General features: G+C 37.1%; 1 protein-coding gene across 2 annotated transcripts in view; it reads left to right on the forward strand.

Annotated features, from left to right (window-relative positions):
- CHD9 (chromodomain helicase DNA binding protein 9) overlaps positions 1-18,297 on the forward strand; it is a 71,699-nt gene that overhangs the window by 18,446 nt on the left and 34,956 nt on the right. The window contains exons 1-8 of one of the 2 annotated variants that reach the window (XM_053952599.1): positions 336-387; positions 1,515-1,849; positions 10,935-11,046; positions 14,228-14,377; positions 15,512-15,580; positions 15,669-15,724; positions 16,845-16,962; positions 17,466-17,552. In XM_053952599.1, the coding sequence (XP_053808574.1) occupies positions 358-387; positions 1,515-1,849; positions 10,935-11,046; positions 14,228-14,377; positions 15,512-15,580; positions 15,669-15,724; positions 16,845-16,962; positions 17,466-17,552 (957 nt within the window). In that variant the 5' untranslated portion in view covers positions 336-357. Of the gene's footprint in view, positions 1-335; positions 388-1,514; positions 1,850-10,934; positions 11,047-14,227; positions 14,378-15,511; positions 15,581-15,668; positions 15,725-16,844; positions 16,963-17,465; positions 17,553-18,297 lie in introns of those variants that run through there. The other variant, XM_053952598.1, reaches the window with a different exon arrangement.

Genomic DNA, 18,297 nt, shown 5'->3' on the forward strand with positions numbered 1-18,297 from the left:
TTAAACGTGGAGCCTAATGGAATAATGACGGGTAGCACCATCTGCTGGCCTAGTTCCGCGGGGAGCGGGTCTAACCAGCGCTAATATTGGCGCTGATGCCTTTTGATGCTTTGTGCGTTTCTTTCCGCGCTTTGTTGGGATCCGGCGGTCCGCGCACGGCGGGGCCGGGCCGGGCCGGGGGCGGCGGGTGCGCGCCGGGCAGGGCGCGGGGATGCTGCTGAAGCGAGCGAGCGCTCGGGGAGGGCTGTGCGCGGCCCGGCTGCCGCTCGCTAAATAGGCCATTTAGCAATCTTCTCCCCATGCTTTTCTCCTGAGCACTGCCGGGGGTGCTGGAAAAGTCTTTGTCTGACGCCAAAAATGTCTTCAGTGAAGAGGCCAAGAGGAAGGGTAAGTGAGAGCCTGAATGAGTGGGAGGAGGAGGGGTTCTTTGGGCTAAAAGGCTAATGGGATTGAATAACCTTCCTTATTACTGGCTGCTGCTGCGGGAGCCGCATCGCCATCTTGAGCTGTTCCCGAGCTGGGTCGGCTGTTTGTTCCAGCCCCGGGGCTTTAAGGTGGCATCGGGAGCGGCCCCATCCCTGCCTCCCGCCCCGCCGCCCATGAGGCACCTATAGAACATGTATCCCGGGAAGTGCACGGGGTTTGGCCAGAAAATGTGTTTGGAAATTCCTGGTGGCTTTTCTTCCTGCTCTAGGCAGAGGCGCATTTACGGGTGAGAACGTAACATAACTGTTATCTGCCGGGGTTTTGTGTTTGAATAGGAAATTCTTTCCATTCCTCAAAGGGGGAGGGGAGGAAAGCAAAAACATGTCTTCTAGCTGGCTGCAGGAGAAGCTCATCAGCCCCGTAAACAATTCTGCGTCCATGAAACGGGCATTAAAATCCCGAAGATAAAAACAAGTTACGTCTTTTATCCAAGGCATGGAGTGTATGTTGATCTAAATAAAAGAAACGCTGCTTTCTGATCCGTTTATGGATATAGAGCTGTGTAATTTTAGTTTTGGTTTTATCTTTTGTCTGTTTTTTAATCTTGGTGTTGTTCGAGCATCTGTTGTGTTCATCACCGAGTTAGTCCTGTATTTCATTCATCTGCTTTAAGGGACCTGTGGTTCTGGTATCCTACCTAAGGCAAAACACTGATGCTGTTACCTTCAGGAGCTCTTTGCTTTTTCATATTTTACTAGAGGTGTTGGACATGTGTGTCAATTGTGTGGGAATGCTACAAAGGTTCAGGATTGGTTTCTTCAATTACAGAGGTGGAGAGACGGCTGAGAGAATTTCAGAAGGATAATTTTTGGGTACTTGGATTGGTTGTTTGAAACCAACAATTGATGTAGTTATTTTGAAACCCACGCCATTCTGTGGTATAAATGGAATTCCTCATTTTTTGTGTCCACATAAGTTCCTGGCAGTTGCATTTTTTAAAAATGCATATCCCTATTAAAAATGCTTGCACTTTTTCTTTATATTTTTAAAATAAGGGGATTTAATTTACTTTTTGTTTCTTGCTACAGCCTCCTTCCAAGAAGACTGATGGTTCAGGATCCTATACTAAGTTGCAGAATACCCAGGTGAGGGGAACGTCTGAAAAGAAGCAGAAGAAAAAAACAGACTCGGAAAGTAAACAAGAGAAGGCGAATCGCATAATATCTGAAGCAATTGCAAAGGCAAAAGAGAGAGGAGAGAGAAACATTCCACGAGTAATGAGCCCTGAAAACTTCCCCAGTGTTTCAGCTGAAGGGAAAGAGGAAAAGAAGGGTAGAAAAGTTAAATCCAAACCAAAGGATAAGGAGACCAAAAAGCCGAAAACTGGTTCCTCATCCAAAATTAAAGAGAAAACAAAAATTGGGTAAGTAGATTAAAACATTGTCTCCTCTTCAGACTGTAAATCGTTGATTAAAATGGAAACTGCTTACTGATAATAAAATGTTCTCCTCCGCTGCCTACACAAAATTCTTCCTGATTAAGTCCATGTGTGGACTCTCTCATTCAGGAACAAGAATGCTCTGTTTTCTCTTCAGATAAAATCACTGTAGGAGTGTCCTTTTGAAAGGAATTATTTTAAATACAGATTCTAAAATATTCTGTACTCACTTTGAAGCACAGACCGAAATATCTTTTCTCTAGTTTTGTAATATATTCTGACTCCAAACTGAGTTTTTCTGGGTTATAAATGCTGTCTTTATCAATTTTGGCATGTAGTTTCAATACAGTGTGCTTGATAAACTACACAGGGAGAAATTGGAAATTTAATGAACTTGTAAGCAAGAGAATATTCTTAGAGATATCACATCTACATCAAAAGTAAAGCACATACTGGAAAGATTAAATTCTAAGAACTTTGTAGTGTTCCCTTATATCAGTTTAATTTGCCCTCTTAAATATTTTGCAGACTCAGCTGGGTCAAGCTGGGTGGATACCTTGGGGTGAGGAGCTTTTGGAGTGCTCCAGGGGTTTCAGGAACTGGCTCATCTTGGGACTCCAGAGCTGATCTGTGTTGCCTGTTTACTTTTAAAGGAGAGCGTGTGATTTCCAATATTAAGTACGTCAGTCAGAACTTGAAATAGAAATCTTAGTTACAGTCTGATTTTTAGGTTTTAAACCCATGCTCTTTTTGCAGTAGCAGAAATATTAACTGGCACATCTCTGAAATTTAAATGTCTCATATCCATATATATATTTTAATGTATGGAGCAGAAATGAATGTTCTTTTAAGCAGCCTGTATCTCTGTGTTTTCTTTTTTTTCTTGCAGAGATCAATGCTTTTCTTACATGTTTAAAGCAAACAATTTTGAGTAGTTATCCTGCAGTATGAGGGTTACTGCTCTATACCCAACTTCATTCTTAACGTGAAATTTCATGGAGTTAATTTCTTTGTGTTCTGTTTATGTGTTGGCATATGATGCTGCTTGTAAGCATCAAGCAGTGCTTCCTTTTCTTTTTTTCTCCATCCAGTTTAAGGTGGGATTTCAGATGTGTACTTTTGTGAAGGTGATTTCACTTCCATGTTTCTGAATTTACTCATGTTGTATAACAAACATTTTGTGTGTCTGTCTAACCAGAAAACTTACATTGTTGTTCTGGTAGTGTCAGTTTCATGAAACCTTGTGGCTTGTCCCGAGTGTGCTTTTTAGTCATTCTTTTGGGTAATTGACAAAACCTGTCAAAATAGCATCGTTATGATATACTACATAGTTGCCATTATATTTTTACTGTTTTTAAATGAAAAAGAAAAGTAAACTGTTACCTACAGTTTATGATTCTGCACTCAGTTTTGTCTTGGTGAAATGCTTTGCTGTGCACACCACTTAGGATCAGTTCTCAGGATTTCATCAGACGGCGTCAGTTGAGAAAGAGACATTTCTCAAAGTGTGTTTTTAACTATGGTGTTTGTTTGATGCAGAGTACATGCAAGCTGCTAGAGGAGCTCCCATTTAATTATTGTCAATGTTTCATCATTTTGCACTGAGCTGTGAAGGTCTGTCTCCCCATTATTTACAGTTTAACCACCTAATGCCCCAGTAGCACTCTGCTAACTTTGTCGTGCTTTCATTGTGAAGGATACATTCCTAAAGATGGAGCAGTCAGGTCCTGGTGAGGAGCTGTGAAGAGTCTTCTAGAACCACATATCACAGATTTCTGTTCATATTCACAGAATTCTATTTTATTTAGATGGACAGCAGCAAATCAAATGCTTTGAGACATCAAGATACTTCATTTTTTTATCCAAACAGATTCATGTGTTGTGTTGGATTAACGTTATTGTCTATTATTGATGTAAATATATAAAATAATAACTGTTTAGCAAGGAATGCACCAGGGATTTTGCAGAACAGCAATTGCAATAAGACCTTGATTTTTTTAAAAGAATAATCTTACCAAACCCTGCTTTCTATGCCAATGTAACTGCTGATATTACAGCAAAATAATTACTACAAAATCACTATACTTGTCTTTTCAATCATGGTTAAAAAAATTAGTGATTAATAAATTTCATTTTATTCAGTGAAAACCAAAATTAAAGAATAAGGAGTTTAGAAGACTAAACAGCTCTTGTAAAGGTTTTGTCCTATCTTCTTACATTCTTCCTATATTCTTAAAAAATATTTCTTAATGAATCTAAGCACGTCTTTGGAATTATTAAGTCAAAATAGGATTGGTTTTTTAAGCGTGTGGGTTGCTCCATTAATTTTTCTCATTACCTTAAAATAAACTTTGACTGAATCTTGGGAGAAAATTTTACTATGCTAAAATAATACCTGTAAAAGACAAGTGCTTTATGGGCCAGGAAGGGAAAGGAAGATCTCAGTTCAATGAAAACGGATTTTCTTTGGATGGAAAGATTTTTGAGATCTGTTTAAAATGGGATAAAAAAGAACTAAAATTCTTTTTCAATCAATAATGAGAAAAACTTTAATATATAAATATATATACATATTTGTATGAATGGCATTCCTTGAATTTAATCAGAAAACAAAACCTGAAGTCCCCTCATGTTTTAAAAAGATTAGTAAACAATTTCCAACTGTTAGTAGCTATTATGAATTAATTTTTCTGCAAGCAGTATAGTTGTGAGTGAAACCTTGAAGCCAGTGAAGGTTTACAATAAAAAAAAAAAAAATATCATCAATATACCTTTTTAACAGTAGTGGAGAATTTGTTTGGGTGTATCTGCTGTTCCATTTTAGAAGGAGTTCTACTGTGGTATGTCCGTCCCAGATGAATAAATTTCTTTTCAGTCAGGGTTTTCTATAGCAAACTCATTTAACTTCCAGGAACTGTTAAATCTGTTGCTTCAGTTTGGATTTGGAGTGTCAGAGCAACGCAGGAGGTGATGCAGAGTTGGGTGTGTTTGAGAAGATCTGAAGTCACATGTATGTTTTGGGTGACTCCTGTTTAATTTTTGCAGGCCAACACAGAGCTGAGCTATCTGAAACAGTATCAAATATGTAGATTTTTTTTTTTTTTTCTTTAGAGAAATGTTTGAGAAACAGTTTTGATCTGGTCTTTCAGATCTCTGCTTGCAACAAACACAGCCTGTTCAATACAGGCACAGTTGTACCCTCTGTAGCACAGCACTCAAACAGCAAACTCTTATTTAGATTGTGATCATAAACTTTGACCTCTTACAGGGCTTTATTCTGTGTAGCAAGTTTTGTGTGCTCTGGAAGAGGATTTTCAGAGTTACAGTTGAACTGTAGCGCTGGAAGACTAATTGCTGAACAGACCTTGATAGAATTGCCTGGTAGCCATCAGTTTAAAAAAAAAAAGGTGCTTTAAATTGTAATACAGCACAGCTTTTACTGAAATTGAGTAGCCCTCATCTGGGATCAAGATGAGTTCTAGCCACTATGTCTAGATTTAGGGGCAGGATGATCTTTCAAGAGTTCTTGTTTTTTGCTGCTCAGTCAGTTTGTGTTTGGTGGCTTCATGTTAACTGTTTATATTTTCCTTAGTGATCCTCTGAGATCTACATGTACAGGAAAAATTTATAGCACAATTCATTCTAATTTATCATTGCTAGTTAAAAATTGCTAGCAGTTACTTTCTGGGCAGGCTGTAGTTTCTTTCTAAGGGTGAGTGTTAAGGTTTTATTTCTCAGAGCTGTAAAGACAGAGAAATAATGCTTATTAATTTCAGTCAAGTCTATTAGAACTGGATTCTGTGGTTAGCAAAGTTTCTGTGCCAAAAGTATTGGTGAAGATACATAACTAAATTATATAATTACCAAGAATGTTGTAAGGGTATGACAGAAATTATTAGAAGAATGTATGTATAATATACCAAAGTTAAGTAATTTGCTTTGTGCATTGATTACTGATTAAACTAATTCTTCAAAATTTGCTTTACTATTACTCTGCAGACAGCAGAATCACTTTTCGTATCCTGGCTATTTACCAAGGTGTGTTGACATTTAGGAATCTATTTAAACCCTTTCATATTTTTGCATAGAACTTGTTTCCATTTATAAGCTTTTTCTAATTGAATCTACTTCTTCCATCTAAGGTGATGCATATTTAATCTAAAAAGTCTACTTCTTACCACTTGATGTGAAGAATTATGAATTTGTGAACATTCTCTTGTTCAAAAAAGTAGATTGGCATTTAGGTTTTATAGCTCTCAACGTATTCCCACCTACTCAAACATAAAATTAAATATCACAGCCCTGATGAAAAGCAACAGCTCTGCACTGGTGATGTAAAGGACAATATCAGTTGAATACATATAGGTAATTTTTTTTCTTAATCACTGCATAGTTTAAATAAATAAGTCCCCCAAATTATAAGGACTCAATTTACAAATGTTTGAGTCAGAGTGGTAGTCCTTCAGTTCAGAACTGCTGCCAGAAATGGCTGTATTATTTCACGTGTTAAAAGAGCACTGGTGGATTTTGTTCATTAATCCTTGAATTATGTAGCAATGAATCCAGCAAGTGGGATGTGATCCTGTGCACTGCTGCAATGAGTAACTGTCCTTGTTGCCTTGTACCTCGAAGTAGGTCTCACAAATACTGTTTACAAGCAGTTTTAGAACCCAGCACCATGACAGGTAATCTTTGCTTGTTGATCTGATAGTATTAAGGTGGTTTGAAACCCTTCTCAACTCAGGTAGCAGCTCAGGAGACGTGGGGAGAGGGGTGGAGAGGAGGTGGTTCTCTGTCACACTGATGCTGTGTTAAGTGTAGGTGCCTCCAGCTCGGATCTCCCGGGAGGCAGGTGCTGGCACTCATCCTCCTGTTCCCTGCCAGTGAGGCAGATGCTGGGGAACAGTCTGTGGTCAGCAAGGAGGGGTACTCGCTGAGTCTTTGAGTTCTGTTAGACCTATCTTGTGTCCTGATTAAAATGGCAGTAAATTCAAGGTTTGGTCATCCCTTCTGGGATGTTATTTTGTTTGTTATTTGGCATTAACGTTTCAATGTAGTGTGAGTTTGAACTGACCGATGGTTCCAAAAAGACTCTTAGGAGTGTTTAAAAATCTGTGCACAGTCCAGAAGTTATCAATTTGAAATACAACTGGAGAAGGAGACAGTGGCTAATACTACTGTGTTAGTATTATTTATTAAACATATTGTAAAAGGATAAGAGAAAATGGTTTTATACCAGCAAATTAACTCTCATTCAAAAGGATACAGTATCTTGTCAAGGAAACTTCTACTTTATATTCTTAGCAAAGTTTCTAGTGATAAAGAATTGCTAATACTGTTGATAATGTAGGAGTTTTATTGTTAGTAATTTTAAAAAGTGCTTTGGCTACAAATGATAATATCTGAAAGGTGACTTTGGACACTAATAATTAGTTACTTGGTGTTTTCTGTTTTGGGAAAATTGAAGTAGAATGATGTATTAAAGGCCAGCTGTACTTCCTGACGTGCCTAATACGTTATTTGCTGGCTTTTTCTTTCTGTTGTCTTTAATATTTCCTTTTTCATTCTTTGGAAGGCTTTGGAAAGTGTTTATCACTTTAAAGCTGTTCAGAGTACTGACAGTGTTTCCATCGTGTTCCCTGCTATGAAACAGAAGGGGAATGGAGAATATTCTTACTGGTGTTCATTTATAAGAAAGAAGTTGCAATGCTCTTCAAATAGTGGTTATTGGTAGCTTTAAAGCGTGTAGGAGTTCTGTGCTAAGGATCAGAAGTAATACTGGCTCATGAGAAATCTTCTTTTTAAACCTTTTTTGTGATGTAAGTTTTTCAACATCTTTAGTTTGTAATTTTAGAAGAAAGTATGTAATGAAGAAATCTACAATGTCTAATTGTTGAAATATTTATAGATGTTATGTAATAAGATAAATATTAATTTAAAAGGCAAGAGAAAGTGAAATTCAAGTGGAGTCTGGTGATATTATTTATTCCATGTCTACAGTGTGCTGTTAACTTTTCATAGAAACAGAATAGATAGTTTCTGTTCAGAACAGTTTGCTTCAGGGTGGAAAAAGGGATTTTAGCCAAGGATCTTTATGCTTTCATGCAGAAATTTATAAACTGGCAAGAGAACTTGTTCACTCAATGAAAATTTCTCACAGAATTGATCTAGTTTACAAGCTTCTGAAAATCATTGTTTTCATATAGCAGATCTTTTTAGAAGTTTTTGGCCAAAATATGAGCAGATTGCATTTTTACTGATAGAAATGTATGACTTTAGCACCATACTGTTGTTCAGCAACTTTTGATAGCAAGGAGCATTGTGATTCTGGGCACTGGATCAGAAGGAAGTAAAACTGCATTTGTTCCTGTCATTGGCACCATATCCATGTAGAGGAAGAAACATTCTGATCTACAGCATGCAGAGATGTGCAGAAAATTTCAGGGAGAAGCTTGTGAAGTACTGGGGGTAGGGAATGCAAGCTCAAAGCAAGATACAAAAGCTGACAAATGGAATATTGTGTGTAAGGCTGCAGGAGCAGAGCAAGAGGTGAACCCAAGGAGGGACTAAGAGAGGAACAAATGTGCAAGGATAGATGTAGCTAGAGCAGTCTAATCACAAAATACCCCATGTTCTGAAACAGAAGGTCCTTAAAATCCTCAGCTACTCAATGGATACCACTAGAACCCATAGTAAACCTTATACCCCTTAATATTGTGCTTCTTGAATACTAAGGGACCCTTGAGCCTAAAATAGTAAACAGTAGTGCATGAAGTGAGAATGAGCTGTGGTTGCACAGATAACAAATGTAACATTGTAACATGTCTTTAGGAATTGTTTTAATCTACCAATTCACAAAAGAGGATCAAAAATTGGAACAGATTGCCCAGGTACCTACCAGCTGTCAGCCTTGGAGATAAGTGGAACTTAACTAGGCTGAGCATCATAAAAGATCTCTGTAGTTGGCCTTGAGTAGGAACCACAGGTCTTCCTGAGATGTCTTCCAGCTTGACTTATATCTTAATACTTGTTTGATTAAAGAACATTCAGTTATCCTTTTTCTTGTAAAGAATTTAAGAGCAGGGAAAGCATATATTGGTACTTCCTACCATTTTTTCCAAACCCTAAATATGCAAACCAGGGACTTGGTGGGGTAGATACTGTTTCATGAATGATCTTCCAGGAAATTCTCACTCATAAGTTTACCAGGTTTCCCTTTAAATGCATGTTAAATTTTAGCATCTAGAATTCCTTTTAACAACAATTTCAGAAGGTCAATCACAATGTGCCTCGTCTGTATAATTTTGGAATATATTAGCTGATTTGACATATTAGTGACAAGTGCTAATGTAACACTTAAATTTTATGAAACAAAGTGAGATAAAAATGGAAAAAGCGATTATCCAAGTCCATCACTAGAAAGTGTCATATTGGACAAATACCCCTGAATACAAATCTTAAATTAAAAACCAAGAAAAAAAGATGATTCCTAATCAGAGCTTGAAAAGTGAGGGGGGAAAATGCTCAAAGTAACCTTGAAGTCAGTAGGGAAACCAGTGTGTTCATTGCTGAAATTATTTCCTGTGATTATGAAGCATGTTTTCTAAGTAATAATTAAACTTAGAGCACCTAATGAAAAGCCGAGGACCAGAATTTACTTGTGAACAAGCAGTTCTGTGATTATGCTGACTACAGCTTCATTTCAACCTGCATCCATCAGTGCTGTTCACTTTGTGCTAAAAGGTAAAAAAAAATAGGAGTGGAAAATCCTTTGTCGTTTCGGGGTTTTTTAGCCTTTCCACTGAACATACAGTGATTAAATTTTGAAAAGCAATGCAAATATTCATTGCTTCTGAAGTTATACCTGCAGTCTTTTGTAAGCAATGTTCCTGAAATTTTCCATAGTATTTTGGAAATTTAACATGCTTATGTTCCATGTGAACTGTTAGTCTGGACATAGTAAATATATATGTGTGTTCTCCTGTTTGAACACTTGCAAAGAGAAGTGAGTGAGTTGTGTTTCAACCATTACATTCTCACCAGTAGCATTCTCATCATGTGGCCAGTATATTTGATGTTATGTTGCTGTAAAATAACTTGTATTGTCTGTATAAAGACTAAAATCTTGTAGTTAATTTGTTTGTAACATGGCAGAAGCACTTGTATGCTGGAACACTTTCCTCATTTTCTGTTACAGATCTAATCATAAGAGACTATATGAAATACATATTTTAGGACAGTCTGTGATTTTTTTGAATAGTTTGTCATTCTACAATTATGCCATTGTAAACACATTTAAAGAAGTGTATTTGGCACATTTCAAATATGGAAAAATATTTTTACACCCTTTAGTTAGGAACAAATCTGATGAATTGGTATCATGATTTACAGTGTAATTTTGAAATCCAAACAGAGAAATAATTGATGCTTTTTCTTTAGAGTTTAACTAATTTATTCAGCACAATGGTGGTTCTTGACATACTCTGATAGGTTCTAAGATTACTTACATATAAAACTACCAGATTTTGGATATAGCTTTTTTTTTCTAAGGGCAAAAAAAAAGATTTGTTCAATTCCCTTATTTTTACAATTGAATGCCGTATTTAAGCATAAAAGTTTTGCATGTCAGCTTTGGGTGATTTTTAGGTTGTTCTCCCCAGTTAATTTTTCTAAGTAAAAATAAGGGACAGTACATTTTACAATGGTAAATTTTTTATGATAAATCATTTACTGTTGTCATCTGCAGATGGTACCTCTGCTAACTTTGTGTAGCTTACCACTGTCAGTTGGTTTAAGTGTTGGATTTTGTATTTCTGTTTCTCATGTAAAGATTTAGAATGTGTATGATAATTAGGAATTTGTGACAGCAAGGTAACTGTAGAGAAGCTCACTAACATTAGTGAACAGTACTGTCTGCTGTAAGGTATTTGAGACCTATTACTCATTTTTCAGACAGTGGTGCTATCTGAGTTTTATGTTGAGAATATGGGAATTTCTAGTGATTTGCTCCTGAAGTTGCACACACTGGTGTACAGCATTCACTCAGGGGCTGGGATTTTGTTTCTGACAGAAAGCTGATCATCACACTGGGCAAAAAGCAGAAAAGGAAAAACGAATCTTCAGATGAATTGTCTGATGCTAAGCAGACTCCACAGCGGCCACTGAAAGATGAAGACTCACAGGTAAGTAGTTGGTGTTCTTCCTTGATAAATTTGTGTGTTATGTCTACAGTTCTTTTTTCCCCTGTCTCCAGAAAGTTACACTTCCTTGGATGCAGTGACAGTTACTCTCACACTTCCATGTATCTCACAGGTAGAACTTTTCATCATCAGCCACTTCTCTCAGTTGAAAATCCTACAGGGTAGAATCCCTTTTCCATAATGGGACATTAATGCCTTGCTTGTATCTGTTTCATTTCAGTACAGAAGCCCATAGATTTGAGACTGTAAGTACTTACACTGAGCTGGCAGTTAGACCTGATCCTTACTTGGTGAAAATGCAGAGATTGCCCAAAAGACAGGACATTTGTCAGTGAAGCTGGCTCTTTGAGAACTTTTAAAAGGGCTGTTTCAAGCTTTAATGTGTTTTTTTTTCCTGAGCTCTGCTTCTGTAGAAACGGAAGGAACAGATTTCTCGCAGTGTTGGATCTGAAGGCAGCAATGATCAATATGCTGATAGGCTCTAGTTGCCTGTGGAATACTTCTGAAGGAAGTGCCCGATGAAGAATTGAAGTGGTCAGGTCATTCCCTTGAGGAATAGCTCTCTTGTAACTTACTTTCTGCAGTTTTTTCATAGATTGCCCTGAAGTAATAGTAACGTAGCTAATTATTTCTAAAACTTGTGCACAAAGAAACATGAACTGTTGATAAGAAATTATATTCTATTTATGTTTGCATTAGTAACAGAATTACAACTTCTTGCTTTAGGGCAATCTCCAGTAATGTAAGGTTATGTGCTGGAATTGCACAGGTTTTTATCCTGTGGCAATTTTATCCACAGAGGCAAAATCAGTATTCAAAATAAGGTGCTGTTGAGTAAAAATTAATTGCGTTAGTTGATGATAGTTGTCAAAAAACAATTATGCAATACTGAATTGCCCTCTGGTGTTTCACAGATAATAATGCTGGAGGGGAAAAGGTATCAGAAGCCATTTCCCAGAATGACTTCTCATTAACTGAAGTGATAGCTTGTCCTAGGTAAAGGTTACCTGAAAGGATCTGTAACTTTTCAGTCATGTTCTGTTACCAGATAAACATAAATTTATAGGCCAACAAATGTAATATAAAAGACCAAAGATAAATTCTTTCCTGGGCATATAATGAAATCACCTGCTCCTGGTGTGAAGGGAAAAGAGAGTAGAGATAATCAGGGGTGGCATGAGAGAGAAATAACTTATTGCAGAATGTCACAGCATTGCCCTGCTCTCTTTGAAGGAGCTGGAGAGAAGCAGGAAAGACATAAATTACTTTACTTCATTAATTCATTTTCTCTTTAGTTTTCAAATATGTTCATGATTTTATTTTCAAAGAGCTGTTTCTAATTTCTGTTGCAAATAGCTGCTTCAAAGCTTTGGGGGGCAATTTTAGGCCTTTTTTCCCCCTAATTCATTTTGCATGCTTAGTTTCACATCAAGTGTCTTCCTTAAATAGATAAATTTTTTTAATTTTTTTTTTTTAATATGTGGTGCTAGTTCATTTTTTGTCTTAGAGCCATTTGTTTATGGCCGTAGTTCTCAGCTTAGGGAAATACAAAGGTTTTTTTCCAAACAGCTCAGATTATGTATTAATGTGTTGGAGAACATATGTTGATGTTTTGCTAATCACTTCATACTTTAAGAAAAGACATAGTGAGAAGGATTGAAAATGCCAGTTACATAATCTTGCATTGCTCATGTTACCTGGCTTTTTTTTTTTTGTTAAACCTACTTCTGTCCGCAAACTATTATTGATTTAAGTATAATGTGACATTAGTGTATCTTTATGTTAGAAATTCCTTTTGGTGATGACACCTAACACCACACACATCTATGGGAGAACAGCTAATCTACATAACTGTGGAAAGCTCATGACAGAGTTTCATTTTTGCAGCTTCTCCAGAGGAATGGTCATAGCCATTCTTTGACTTGTACTGTACCCACGGGTTACTGCTCTGTACTTGTAGTGTAGTTGTTAAAGTACAGCTACGTCTTTTACCAGATACAGCCAGACCAAGGGCTGAATTAACAGTCAGGAAGAAAAGTTCCAGTGCTGCAATCTCACTGTTACTTAATATCTGCTCTGCAGAAGCCATTGTGACCACAGGATTTAGGGGTTTGTCCTCTTCACAACTTGTACTCCCAAATGACTACTGCAGTGTAATAGAACATTGCAACCTGCAATGGATTTTCTTGCACAAAAAGTCCCTTTTCTGTGTAGCTCAATATAATAAATTTGCTTTGTAGAGACTATTTTGCTTTGCTGTTTTCATTTTTGTGATGATCAGTTCTCTAAAGCAGATTATAGTGTTTTCAAATGTTAGCTGACTAGTTTGATACTGCTATTTTTATCCAGTGAATCCAATTTACAAATTAATCTTACAGTTAATAGGCAGTGTCTCATATGTTGGTACTGAGGGGTAGGAAATGTTATGCAATATCCTTATAATCTTAAGTATTTGAAACTATGAGTGAGAAGGATTTATTTTCTTTGACTGAACATTATTTCTTCAGCTGGAATTTGTTGTCCTCAGATTCTTGCAGAAACCAGAATGGAAGGTTAGAAGCTGCAGAGTAAGCCATCTAGTGCTGTTAAACAAGCCTTGATTAAGGTGGAGGAGAAAATACAGACATTAACAAATGTTAATGTCTTTATTATTTATTATTAATTGAAGTCTTTATTAGCCATCATGTCAGATTTCATCAGCAGTCTGATGAATAAGATCTAGTGAAAACGTTAATAATTTTTTGTATAACACAATTTAGTAGAGACACATCAGCTTATTTTATTTCTTTCCCTCTGATTCTGGAGTTGGATGGTAGCACTCTGCTGTTACACTGCATTAGGAAGTCACTGTTGAAGTACTGGTGCTCGTGGGAGATCTGTTGTGTATCAGCTTTGCTCCCATACCCTGAAAAGAGTGTTTCATGTTTGCTTTTGAGCCCTAAAACTAAAAGTATCTTATGCTTGCATAAAAGAGAAATTAACAGTTTAATTAATTGAACATAAGTGGATGACAGGGGTGCTTTATTTCATGTTTGTTATCAGATGTTGACCTTTGGTTGTAGGTACAGCTGAAGTATTGCTTAGGGTGTCCCAGAACATGCAGCTCAGGTTAGGGGAGATTTTGGGTAAAACCTTTATCTCTTTTCTCTCTCCTGCATGGCAGAAGAGAAGATCAAATCGTCAAGTTAAAAGGAAAAAATACTCTGAAGAAGGAGAAGGGAAACAATCAGAAGAAGAAGCAGCTAAAGTTTCTGTTAAAATCAAGAAGAATTCTGCCCCTTTACCTGCTGAGCAGCCTTTACAATTATTTGTGGTAAGTAAAAATTGGCTTGGTCTGTGGGAACTTTGTATTTGTCTCAGTTAGTTCAGTGACTAAAGCGCCTACCTTGGAATACATTATTATTTCTAAGCCACAGTTTAGTGTGACGTTTTGCTAAGATCTTGAAAACTGTAAGAAATTACTTCTTACTATTTTTTTGAATTACAAACATCTGTTGATTTAATTGCAGTTAAGAATAAGACTAAGGATGGGTATTGTTCAAGTAATGTTTTATGTGGCATAGGCATATGAAAAAGCTCTGTTCTAATGTTACCACAACTTACAGAAGCATCAAATTATTTGGGGGATTTCTACTTACTGAGGTATTTAAAAAGGAGACTCCTCCTCTCCCCACAACCCTTTCAGGTTTGTGCTTCACTGTTCAACTTGGAGACTCAAACTTGCTGTTGATCTATTCAAGGTAAACAGAGTGGCAGGGAAGAAACAGGAGAAGAGTGTTTATGAGATGCTTGAAAGAGTGCCAGAAGTTGTAAGGAAAGGAGAGTGATGGTATAATTGGGAACAAATCAGACAAGAGGGAAGGTGGCTGACTATTGCAGCTTGTACAGATCACCTTTGTCTCTGGGATGACACCCCCAGTCATGGCAGAGCTATGTAATCCCATCTGTGCCTCATCTCAGCCCTGCTGGAATTCTCAGCCACAACCTCCTCTCTCCGATTCCACAGCATGTTTGTTGCCTGTGTGCAGAATAGATAGATCAGAATGAGTTTGTCACATGCTGGGTTTCTTTCCTCTTTTCCCACCTGTCAGAATTCTTCTCCAGTTGTGTATAACTGAATTCTGGGTATGTCCAGTGCATCAGTTTAACACAGTAGGGCATTCACAGTGTCTGGCAAGCACCAGAATCCCCAATGCTTGCAGTGAGTGTGTTTGGCAGGTGAGCACTGCAGCTGGTGCTGTTTGGAAGTGCCAGATTTGCTGTACATCTGCATGTAACCCTTTCTGGATTTTAAATTTTACCCCCAGCCTGTTAGGGAATGCTGCTGGTGGAGGTCAAATTTACCTTTGCTCATCTTCTGACAAGCCACATGTGGTTGAAGATTTTAAGCCTGAGAGAGAGGGCATGTACTGCAGTTTTATAATATCATTGTTTTGTGTGTTTATAGGAAAATCCAAGTGAAGAAGATGCAGCAATTGTAGACAAAATCTTATCCTCCAGGGTAATAAAGAAAGAAGTAAGTGATTGTCATGGGATAAAATAATTTATTTGAAAAAAGGGTTTGTATCTGTCACTTTACATTTCCCCTGAACTTCCTTTTCCAGATATCTGCTGGGATGACGGTAGACACAGAAGAGTTTTTTGTAAAATACAAGAACTAGTAAGTATTAAAAAGTTGTTTCATTGGATGTGTTGACTGAACTGTTTAGTATCATATTTATGTACTCAAGCTTTTTAATTTTAATTTCATGAATTTAAATCAGGGGTGTTTTTTGAACCTAGATTTGATTTACAGTGTCATGCATTTAGGAGATGCTGATGTCATAGTTGGACTTACGGTTTCAAAAAGAAAGAAGAATCTTGTGATAGAAATGAATTTATGTCAAAAGTAGGAAATAAAATTGAAGGATAAAAGTTTTTCCATATTTTATTTTAAATTTCATATCTATTTTCCTGTCACTACTCAATTCTTGATGCTGAAAATCCAAGCGTATTTTAAATTTTACATGTGTGAATAATTTAATCAGACTTTTGCTATAATAAACTAATATTTTTGAGTCTCTGGTTCCAAATATTGTTGGAGACCATTTACCTTGTGTTTTTCTGAAAGGGTAAAATCTGTCTTTTCATCCGAGAATAAGTAATCCCAGCTGTACCTTATTTCTAGCATATCTTTAGAAAGCTTAAAAAATGATGGAAATATATTAAAAAAGGGGTGTGAGGAAGAAATATGTATTATTCTGTGATGTAATTTCAGAAGGGCTCTCCCAGGGGACAGGTAGATGCTGCAACTCGTGGGGCTGCTGGTTCCTCTCCCTTTGACTCGGAGCTTCTGTCCCAGCCCAGTCCAGGGCAGGTTCCTCTCTGCCACGAGATCTGCTGCTCCTCGTGAGCTTCCCACGGGCTGGGCTCTGTGATCCAGCACTGCCTGGAGACATGGTCACAGGACATACATGGAAAACCAGATCCAATATCTGACGTAATTTATATCTCTGGGTACTTTCTGATAGAGGTGTCAGATTTTAAACTTGACTTGTTTAAGCTCACTTGAAATAAGCTTGTTTCTCTTTTTAGGACACATGAAAGGAATTTGTGAATCTATAGAGTTTTACAGGTTCCAGCTCAAAAATGCTGCCTTAACTAGATGCTGCCAGATGATTATTTGGAAAACGAAATCTTTGATCTTTATGGTGGATTCTGTTATTTTAACTGTATATTAAAAATAGATAGTAAGCATTTGCTTTCACCAATGTGTTAATGTTAATCTCTGTGATTTTTAGCTCATATCTCCACTGTGAGTGGGCCACAGAACAACAGCTTTTAAAGGATAAAAGAATCCAGCAGAAAATAAAGAGATTTAAAGTAAGGAAAGCACAAAGAGCTCACTTTTTTGCAGATGTGAGTATGAAATAAAAATTAAATCAGCTTTTTTTTTTTCCTTGTAAAGTTGTGATTAGTAGTTTGCTTTTCTATAGAAGAGCTGATTGTTAGGAACTAAAAATGAGCCATTGATGTTGTTTGCAGCAGAGGGTGGGTTATTTAATGTAATTTAAGGAGCAAGTCTTCTGGAGCCACTGAACTAACCTGTCTTACATGGTCTGAAAGTGGAATTGGTTGAGTAACTACTTAGAAGTTGTAAGGAGGGAGGGATTGTGTCAGTATGGCTAGTTTCTCTAGGAATTCCACAAGACAGCCAGAGATCTGGTGTCAAATCCCTCTTCATTGAGTGTTGCCCAAGAGAACCAAGGGGGTGTGTGCAGGGGGCTGTGGTGTGGAATTTAAGGTCTGTGCAAAAACCTCAGTAATCTCCAACTACCAAATTAATTTTGTGTATGATGAGACCAAGTCTTAGCAAATACCATTTTTGCCTCTCTGCTGATTTTATTAATCTTTCACTGCAGATGGAAGAGGAACCTTTTAATCCTGACTATGTTGAAGTAGACCGGGTATTAGAAGTGTCTCTTTGTGAAGATAAAGACACTGGTGAGGTAAGTATGTCTTAAAGCAAGTCAGGAAGATACAACTCCAGGTAGTGTTTGACAATTGTAATTTTATCAGATGTCAGAGTAACACTTTAATGATTTTAAAGCTTCAGTAATATTTTTAATGAGACATGTCAGTCTTGTCCTTTCCTATACTACCTGTGGATTTGAAAGACAAGTCAGCATTTAATAGCTTATATTTTTATTTGTATTAATAGGTCAAAGTAGGCAAAGCTTAGATATTGACTGACATAAATGTCAGGTTCAATAATTGTCTTGCGAGTTCCATCAAAAAGCTGATCCCATATACTGTCCTGTCTCTCTGATAGTGGCATGGGGTCACTGGTAATAAAAGCTTTAGGCAACCAGTGATTTGAAGTGCATTGATAGCCACCAGTGAACCTTTCCCTCTGTATTTATCAAAACTCATTTTTTAAATTTAAAGTACCTCTTCTGGAAAGCTATTACACAACAGAAACATTCTGAGATTAAAAAAAAGAAATCAGAAAAGCAAGTCAAGCAATTAAATTGCCAAAATTCAGAAAGAGTCTAAGAAAAGTAGAGATCAAAGACTGAGAAGAAAGTTGTTGATTAAGGCTGTTGGAGTATCTATAATGCCTAATCTGCTTGTGTGGATAGCAAAATGAGCAGACTTTTACCCAGTGCTTTCTGCATTAATCCTCCTAAGGGTTGAGAGTTAGAATGACTTCATTGTATGCAGCAGATTGGTCATTATTAAACTTCTAGAAAA

Source organism: Vidua chalybeata, chromosome 11 (assembly GCF_026979565.1).
Source record: "Vidua chalybeata isolate OUT-0048 chromosome 11, bVidCha1 merged haplotype, whole genome shotgun sequence".
NCBI lineage: Eukaryota > Metazoa > Chordata > Aves > Passeriformes > Viduidae > Vidua > Vidua chalybeata.